The sequence below is a fragment of the Chrysochloris asiatica genome, unplaced genomic scaffold, assembly GCF_000296735.1.
Source record: "Chrysochloris asiatica unplaced genomic scaffold, ChrAsi1.0 scaffold00054, whole genome shotgun sequence".
Classification (NCBI taxonomy): Eukaryota; Metazoa; Chordata; class Mammalia; order Afrosoricida; family Chrysochloridae; genus Chrysochloris; species Chrysochloris asiatica.
In genome coordinates, this window is record NW_006408572.1 from 9,722,844 (window position 1) to 9,732,763 (window position 9,920).

The following is a 9,920-nucleotide window of genomic DNA, read 5'->3' on the forward strand; positions in this document are numbered from 1 at the left end:
GGCATCTTGTCTGGTTCCTGTTCACAGGGGGAATTATTTCAGTGTCTCACATTTGAGAATGATGTTGGCTGTTGGTTTTATATATATGCCCTTGATTATGTTGAGGAATTTCCCTTCTATTCCTTTTCTATTAAGTGTTTTTAGCAGGAATGAGTGCTGGATTTTGTCTTTTCTTCATCAATTGAAATATGCTTGTGTGAGTTTTTTACCTTTGTTTTATTTATGTTGTGGATTTCGTTGGTTGTTTTTCTAATACTTAAACATCCCTGCATATCTGGTATGAATCCCACTTGGTCATGATGTATTATTTTAAAATACATTGTTGGATTCTATTTGCTAGGATTTTATTGAGAATTTTTGCATCTGTGTTCATGAGGGATGTTGGTCTATAATTTTCTTTCTTAGTAAGTCTTTACCTGGGTTTGGTATCAGATTTATGCTTCATAGTCTATCCTCTTCTATATTCTGGAATAGTTTGAGTAGAATTGGTATCAGGTCTTCTCTGAATGTTTGTTAGAATTCACTATTAAAGCCATATGGACATGGAATTTTTTCAATTGGGAGTCTTTCAATGGCTTGACCAATTTCTTCTCTTGTTATGTTGTTAAGTGCCATAGAGTCAGTTCCGACCTATAGCGACCCTGAATAGGGTCCAAGGAGTTGCTGGTGAGCTTGAACTGCCAGCCTTGCAGTTCAAACAGCTTTGCAGTCTGACGCATTAACCCATAGCGCCACATCAGGACTCCGTTCTCTTGTTATAGACCTTTTCAATTTTTCTACTTTAGCCTGTGTTAGTTTAGATAGCTCGTGTGTTTCTCAAAAGTTGTTAATTTCTTATAGATTTTCAAATCATTGAAGTACAAGTCTTCATAGTATTGTATTATAATCCTTTTAATTTTCATTGGTTTTGTGTGACATCACCCAAATTATTTCATATTCATGTTATTTGTAATTCTTCTCTTTTGTTTGATATGCCAATAGCTTGTCGATTTTATTAATCCTTTCAAAGCGATTCTTTTTCCTTTTTCTGTTTTTTTTTATTTCTGCTTTCCTTTTTTTTTCTTTTCTTCTGGTGGTAGTAGACCTATTTTGCAGCTGTTTTTCTAGTTGATGTTGAGTTAATGTGTTGATCTTGGCTCTTTTTAGATGTGTGCATATTTTGCTATAAATTGCCATGGAGCACTACTTTTGCTGTGTCCCGTAGATTTTAGTATGTTGTGTTTTTGTTCTAATTTGATTGGAAGGTTTCTTATAAATATCATAATAGAATATGGTGCTTTTACAAGGATAAGTCAAAAAGTATTTCTATAAATTGATATGAACCTTTATCACACAAAAATATCAAAATGTGAACCTGTTGTTTTTTGACATAGCCTCCATCTAGGTGTACATACTTTTAAAAGCAACATTTCCATCTCTCTAGCCCTTCCTTGAAGAATTTTGCACTCTGATTTACATCATATCAAAACAGTAAGTTTAGCATGCTTGAGGGACTCAAATTGTGTTCTTTGGGATCTAGGAACAAAAAGAAGTCAGAATGGACATGAGCAGGGCTATAAGTTATGGGATAAGGCTTCTCAGCAAAATTCTCTTAGGGTAACCCTTACTACCCTTAAGTAATGAACAGTACATTTTCATGATGGAAAAAATTCCTGTGTGCAACTAACTTTCTGGTCTTTTCTCACCAATGAAACTTTAATTTTTTTTTTCTGAAAAAGTAAATTTATTACATAAATATGAACTCTATCGTGAATTATTAAAGGATTAACATTAAGCTGATGCCCTGGTAACAAATAGGAGACAAAAACTTTTTGCATTACTTTCAAAATTTCAGCATCATTTATTTGCTTGAAGGCCCGATATAACTCTATTTCTTTTCATCTCCATTCATATATCTTTTCTGTTTGGCTGTTTTCCACACTTGTCTTAACAAGAAATTGATAATATAACTAGATAGGGTTAATTAACGCATAAGTTTTCCACATAGGCTTGTTGCATTATTAGTGAGAATTCTCCCAAGTTCTATGGAACCAGTCATCTTTCCATTTGTATCTTGGTTGTCAAACAGGATACTTAGCAAGAGAATGGAAGTTAATAAACCAATACCTGTATATCTGTAATCTTTAAAATAGAAGATATTTGTTAGGTATTATAAAGATCACTTCCTCTTAATGAAGGTATAAAGAGTAGAAAGAACACTAGACTAGGTATTCTGTAGATCATAAGCCTAGGTAACCTTGATAGAGCTTCCAAATAAGTGATATTTAAGATTTCCCTTTTTTCTAATTCTAGTTCACTTTGTTCCTCCTGTAGGCCTTCTTTCTATCCTTTGATAATTCGGAGCTGTTTTCTTTCTTGAAGTCTTTATTCCAGTTCCCAATCATCACTCACTCAATTCTCAAAGGATGCCCCCTTAGCGGAAAATTTCTGAATTCTTATCTACAGTTATTAGCACACTCAATTTTACTCTTATTACATGTGTAGGTGTCTGAAATGACCTTCCATCTTCACTTAGGATTGGTTCAACTAATGTAATCTCATGTCAGAAGAATCTGAGTTTCAGGAGGATAGAGCTGAATAATAGAAATCTCACTGTGGGTAATCAGTATTTACTTGGTGAATAAATAAATACGACATGATTACCCTACAACATGTTTAGAGAATCAAAAAATAGTGACAAAAATTCCTCTCACATATCTTCAAAATACAAAAAATCATTTTTATCTATTAGGTTTGAAAGAAGGCTGACATGCCTATTAAAGCACTAGCTTATGTAGAGGAAGTGGTTTTTTCAAGGGACACTGATAGCACATAAATAGTGAAGCTGGAATGGGAGCTCAGACCTTAAATGCACAATGGGTCTTTTACTACCGTAAATAGACATGAGAACTTAATGTCCTTGATACTTAACTTTGTTTCACAATCTTAGAACATAGGTTGTGTTGGCTGAACTAAATGGAGCATGACTTACTGTGCAGGTTAAGTCAACAATGCAGAGTGGAGAATGGAAGCAGTCAATACCCAGGGAATCAGGGGTTTAGTCAGATTGGAAGAATTTGCTGCAGGAAGGATGTAATACTTCTTAGGCGTTGTTATGAGGTCTTATGCACGATCAGTAAGGTCATCATACGTTGGTGATACTGGACACTTGTAGGACTCTCTGGAAGATGGCACTTAGTCACCCTGTGTTATTAATGATGGTATCCACATGGACTGGTGTTTGTATTGTGATGTTCGTATCTGGAGAGACTTGAAATACAATGTAACTTGCTAACACTGGGCAGGTTATTGCAGAGAGCTGGTGGCATGACAGCAACAGAGGAATGAAGCAACTCAGGATCGAGTCCTTGGCCCATTGACTGCAGTACTAGATATGCTGTGCGCATGCATGCCGTTATAGATATGCTGGTAACAATGGTAGGACCTCTAGAAGTTAGGAAACAGATTTACATTCATCAGAGCAAAAAGCCTATGATTGTTTGCAGACCAAAGAAATTGCTTTAAATTGTACAATTGTATAAAACTATGTATCTTTGAATTTATTAGCATGAAACTAGATATCCATAGACTTATCCTGTATATTCTGTCTTCTTGAAGGAAATTATTGTAAAAAAGCTTTTTAATTGTCCTTGATATAGTTAGGAGTTATGTTGATGTGGTATTCTGGAATATGTCATCCTTACATGAATAGTTAGCATCTTGAAAATCAGTCACGGTAGTTGCAGAAGCAGCAGCAGGCATGTGACAAGGAGGCTCAGTCATAGAAGTCGGAGGTGGATTTGATTCTAATGGAGTGACTGGCATAAACATAGAAGTGTCTGTTGAGGTCTGTAAGGTTAGGAAGGTGACATCAGACAACAGCTTATCCATCTTTATATTCAAAGATTTTAAGCGTATGTTAACAGCTATGATAATAGCTATAATGTTATCAAAGTCTTTTTTAATATCACTTCTGATATTTCTAACTTGATGGTCTTTGGAGAGATCATCAGAATCCTGGGGCCCTAGTTCCTCACTCTATTTGCACTCTTCATGCTACTCATGGGTCCTTCACAGGTTATACTATCTGGCTCTGTTACGAGATTTGCTGTTGCAAGTGCCATTTCTTGGCTTTCCAAAGATAGAGGTGAGTGAATCCTTCAGCACAGTGGGTTACATTGACATTATTAGTGCTTTGAGGTAGTGACTTGGGCATGGTTTTATTGACCCTAATAGTTGTAAATCTTCTTAGAACCTTGTTGAATGCTTCAAAATGAGACCTTTTTAATGTGCATTTGTTAATTAGTAGACCTTTATATACAGCATTTGCTCTTAAAGCCTTGCCACTCAGTCATCAGTCTTCACCAATGCACTAAAACCACACTTGTTATGTCTTAAACTCCTCCAGTTTCCAACCCCAACAAGGATTCTTAGTCTTTGCTTCCTCTAAACTTTTTTATAACTTCTTTTCTTAGAAGCTCATCTGATTGTCCTGTGTCCTTAAGGAAAATCTTTCAAGGTGACTCCTTTAGAATTCCAAAAATCAGTCACCATAACTTTCAGAGCTGATCTATCTTCCTTGAATTAATCTTCGAAGATGTCCCGATCTTCCTTAAATGCTTGATCCATCTAAAAAACATTTTTTATGAGGTATAGCATTCCTGTTAACTTATTGCAAAGCTTTAATAATTAGGGATGATGTTCCAAATAATTTTTGTTAAAAATTTGTTATTAACCTTGATCTCAAAATTGTTATTTTTGTACACAAAAAGTAGCCTTTTTTTTTTTTTCTGAAGGCATTGTAACAAGACTAAGACAAGTGTATTACTGAGAGAATTTGTCTGCAGCTATCCACTAATCACAGAAACATGTTTAAAGATGTTTTATTTGGAATAAACCTATGCATGTATGAACTGGAACCATTGTAGCAATACTTTTGACTTATCCTCCTATTCAAATTCTTTGAAATTTTTTGAGATGTATATTAAGGTTTAAGACAGGGTCAGCTGTATATTTTATGGAGTCTTGGTATGGCACTGTAGAATAAGCACTAGACTGCTAACCACAGGTTTAATGGTGCACACCCACCAGGTGCTCCTTGGAAACCCTATATAGGGTTGCTATGAGTTGGAACTGAATCAAGGACACTTAGCAACAACAACAATACATTTTGTAATTCCTGGGTAATTTTATCTATGTGTCTATCAGTTTGATAATTGCACCAAACTGATAGACACATAGTTGAAAGATGTTTAATCATCTTGTATCCTTATAGACTTTTTTTTTTTTTCTGTTAAAATCTGATAGAGTGTGGTTTTGTCTATCCTTTTAGTCTGTAAATTTTTGCTTATACATTTTGAGACTGTTATATTATTATGGTTGTTAGTGCCATTAAGTCGGTTCTGACTCATGGCAACCCTGTCTAGGGTTTCCGAGGAACAGCTGGTTTGCACCACTGACTTTGTAGTTAGCAGTCTGGTGTTTATCCTACAGTGGCACACCAGGACTCCATGTTATATTGTTGTTGTTGTATGCCACTGAGTCAGTCCTGACTCATAGTGACCCTGTACTGGTTAACAGTCCAATGCTTATCCTACAGTGCCATACCTAGACTCCCATATTATGTTGTTGTTAAGTGTGGTTGAGTCAGTTCTGACTCATAGCGACTCTATATAGGGTTGATAAGACTTTAAATCTTGGTGGGAGCAAAAGGCCTCATCTTTCTCCTGCAGAGTGGCTGGCAGGCTCAAATGGACCTTGTGGTTCTCACTCTAGTGTTTATCATTAAATGCATGTACAATTTTTAATTGCTGTGTCTTTCATGGTAAATTGAGGGTTTTATTCTTATGAGGTGACTATATCTAAGAATGTTTTTTGCCTTAAAGTTTGTCTTTGCCTGATATTAATAGCTACCAGCCTTAATAGAGTTTGCTTGGTAAATATTTTTCCAACTTTTTTTACTTTTAGCCTTTAAAGTACTTAACCTTTTAACTGGAGCATTAAATTTATTTACATTGTTTTATACTTGGATTAATATCTTATTTTATGCTTCCTATTTACTTGGTTATTTTGAGTTTATTTTCTTCTTTGTCATCTTTTATGTTCAAGAAAAAGAAAATGAGCTCTGTTTAGATGTGTCCTATTTGAAGTTATCCAAATATAGTAGGTTAGTAGATTATTAAGTGTATATGCTCAAAACTTGGATGAAAAAAGTTGTAGACTAAAGAGAAAGAGGAAGTATTAAGGTATAAATGGTGGCAAAAAGCATGACCTAAATGCATAGAGTTTACTATACACATGTAAAAGCATCAGTGACTAAGAATGTTAGCATATGACAGAAGAGAAATCTCAGGACAGAACTCAAGGAAATTTAACACTTTCATGGTAACTGGAAGAACAATCAACTTAAGACTGAAGAGCAGGCAGAGTACAATGAGAACCAGGAGATGATGGTGTCATGGGAACTGTGGAAAAATGTTAGAAGAAAGAATGATCTAGGGTATTAGATGCTACAGTGAGATAACCTGAGATTGAGATAACCTGAGATTTGGATGGTTGTGTGCCTTGGAGTTGGTTCCAACTCATAGTGACCCTGTATAGGGTTTCCGAGGTTGTAAATCTTTATGGGAACAGAAAGCCTTATCTTTCTCCTGCAGAACAGCTGGTAGTTTTGACCTGCTGACCTTGAGGCTAGCAGCCCGACTCCTAACCACTATGCTATCAGAGCTCCTTAACCTAAGGTGTTGTTGTTGTTAAGTGCTGTCGATCGATTCCGACCCATAGCGACCCTGTACAGGGTTTCCAAGGCTGTAAATCTTTACTGGAGCAGAAAGCCTCATCTTTCTCCCGAAGAACAGCTAGTAGTTTCGAACTGCTGCCCTTTTGGTTTGCAGCCCGATTCGTAACCATTACGCTACCAGAGCTCCTTAGATAAAGACTGAGAAATAACCATTAGATTTAGATTTAAGGCTTTGCAGTGAAATACTGTATGTAGAAACCAGGTGTCAGTAAGTTGAAGAAAGAATATGAATTGAGAAAATGGAGACAGCAATTTAGACTGATTCTGCTTAAGAAGGAAGTCGTTGTTACTATATGCTGTTGAGAGGATTCCCATTCATAGAGAACCATATAGGATAGAATAGACTGCCCCATAGGGTTTCTGCCAGCAAGCTATACATCTTTACAGGAAAAGATTGACAGATCTCTTCTCCCATGAAGTAGCTGGTGTGTTTAAACCATCCACCTCTTGGTTATCAGCTAAGTGCTTAACCATTGTTCTCTCAGGGCTCCTTTAAGGAGGAAGAGACACTGACATTTATTGAGTTCCCACTAGATTCCAAGTATTATACTAGAGCATTAACGATTTTAGACACATACAATAAATTTGATGGTTATACCTAACATTTCTTTTGGTTAAAAAGTTATTTTTGTTTTGTCCAAAGTCATTCCTACTTCTGTGTACAGATAAGATGTTTAAGTACTTTATGATTTAAGGAAATCTCTTTAATTCCTTCTGACAAAATTCTTGTCCTTTATCCATTAGACATATGAGATGGAACAATAGTACAGGGGTTTTGTCTGCCTTGTACCCTCCATCTTCTAAGCTGAAAGAAAAAGGAGTAACATGGTACCATTTTCTTTCACTCCTAGGCCCGGTATGAAAGCCAGCGGATCCAGATGGAGTCAGAGCTGGCTGTGCAGCTGGAGCAACGAGTGACAGAACGGCTGGCACAGGCTCAGGAGAGCAGCCTCAGGCAAGCGGCCTCTCTACGGGAACATCACAGGTACTTGGGACTCATTGGATGCTATTTCTCCCCAGCTTCAGCAGGTACTATAAGTGCTCTGCCCGTGTTCCTTCACACCTCTGTGCATTGTCAAGTATACTAGCTCCTATTTTACTTTCTCTCCCATAAGCCAGCACCTAAGTCTCTATGGGAGAGCTGCCTTCAGGTACATCTTAACTATGAATTTTCCTTGATGGGGACAATGTTGAGGTGTGATCTACATTGGCTCTAGAGCTCCCCTGTGGGATTGAGCTTCTTTCCCTTCCTGCTTTCACTTCTTATGTCTACTCTACTACCAGTTTTTTTCTGGTAACATATCTTAAATAAATCACTTTCCCATCAGTCCTCATCTTGGTCTCTGTTTTTAATTCCAAGATACCAGCTTTGTCCTTATCTCTCCTCTGAACCCACCTGTGCCATGGCCAGGCTGGCTGACTGGCTGTCTGGTTTACTCTTACATGTACACATTGTCTTTTTCTCAATTACTCTGCCTCCAGAGTCCTCTTTTCTTCCCTCTTAGGAAGCAGCTGCAGGAGCTAAGTGGACAGCATCAACAGGAATTGGCCACTCAGTTGACTCAGTTCAAGGTGGAAATGGCAGAACGAGAGGAACGACAGCAGCAAGTGGCTCAGGACTATGAGCTCAGGTCCGGGTCCCTGGAGTCTCCCTTCTAGAACTCAGCCCTTTTCCATGAGTAGAGCCAAAGCAAGGAATAGTGAAGAGCTGCTCCTTTGGCAGTCTCTGTCCACTGCTCAATTGGCCTCAGCTCCTTTTAGAATTGCAGATATTTGACATTCTATTCTGGTTCTTCTTATTCCCCAAGTCTCTGCTTCCTTAAAGCTCAAATCACTACTCCCCTCTTTTCTGCAGGTTAGCCCGGGAGCAAGCACGAGTGCAGGACTTGCAGAGTGGGAACCAACAGCTGGAAGAACAGAGGGTGATGCTGATAGAACGAATCCAAGCCATGCTACAAGCCCACTGGGATGAGGCCAATCAACTGCTTAGTGCTACTCTCCCATCTCCAGACCCCCCGGTAGGCTTTGCCCCTTGAGCTAAGCTTTTCAGAATTGTTGTATTCTAGATTCTTTCTTTGGTAGTAAGATTCTCTCTTGAGGGCACTTGTGTTGGCATCTTGAGTATATTCTTGGTAGCCATCTACACATTGTTAATATCCTTTTCTTTGTCTAACTGCTTATGGTGAGAATATAAATTGTTGCCTATATTTTGCTTCTTATAAACATTGCTATGTTGTTGTTGTTGTTAAGTGTCGTCGAGTTGGCTCCAACTCATAGCAACCCTGTGTAGGGTTTCTGAGGAGCAGCTGGTGAGCTTGAACCACCAATTTTGTGATTCAAACCAACCTAGTAGTGAGTGCTTATCCTACAGCACCACACCAGGACTCCTCATGACTCATTGCTATAGTAAATGTTGTTAATATATGTCTTTGTGCAAGTGTATATATGTTGTTGTTGTTGTTGTTAAGTGCTATTGAGTCTGTTTCAACTCATGTTATTATTTGCCATTGAGTCTTCGGTACTGACTCATAGTGACTCTATGCACAACAGAATGAAACACTGCCCAGTCCTATGCCAGCCTCACAATCTTTGCTACGTTTGAGCCCATTGTTGCTGCCACTGTGCCAATGCATCTCGTTGGGGGTCTTCCTCTTTTTCTCTGACCCTCCACTTTACTAAACATGATATACTTCTCCGGGGACTGGTACCTCCTGATAATATGTCTGAAGTATGAGAGATAAAGTCTGGCCATTCTGGCTTCCAGGAGCATTCTGGCTATACTTTCTCCAATGTATTTGTTTGTTTTTTTGTCAGTCCATGGTACTTTTAATATTCTCCTTCCACACCATAACTCAAATGCATCAATTCTTTTACTGTCTTCTTACTCACTGTCTAACTTTCACATGCATATGAGGTTATTGAAAATACCATGGCTTGGATCAGGCATACATTAGTCCTCAGACTGACATCTTTGCTCTTGAACACTTTAAAGACGTCTTGTGCAGCAGATTTGCCTAATACAATATGTTGTTTGATTTCTTGACTGCTGCTTCCATGAGTGTTGACGGTTGATCAGAGCAAATTGAAGTCTGACAATTTCAATCTTTTCTCCGTTTATATGAATGTTGTTTATTGATCCAGT

The 9,920-nt window shown here is 37.8% G+C and overlaps 1 protein-coding gene across 1 annotated transcript in view; it reads left to right on the top strand.

Annotated features, from left to right (window-relative positions):
• Positions 1-9,920, top strand: part of CNTROB (centrobin, centrosomal BRCA2 interacting protein) — a 43,626-nt gene that overhangs the window by 20,411 nt on the left and 13,295 nt on the right. Inside the window, exons 10-12 of the mRNA XM_006863397.1 lie at positions 7,630-7,763; positions 8,284-8,409; positions 8,634-8,796. Coding sequence (XP_006863459.1) covers positions 7,630-7,763; positions 8,284-8,409; positions 8,634-8,796 — 423 coding nt within the window. The remainder of the gene's footprint in view (positions 1-7,629; positions 7,764-8,283; positions 8,410-8,633; positions 8,797-9,920) is intronic.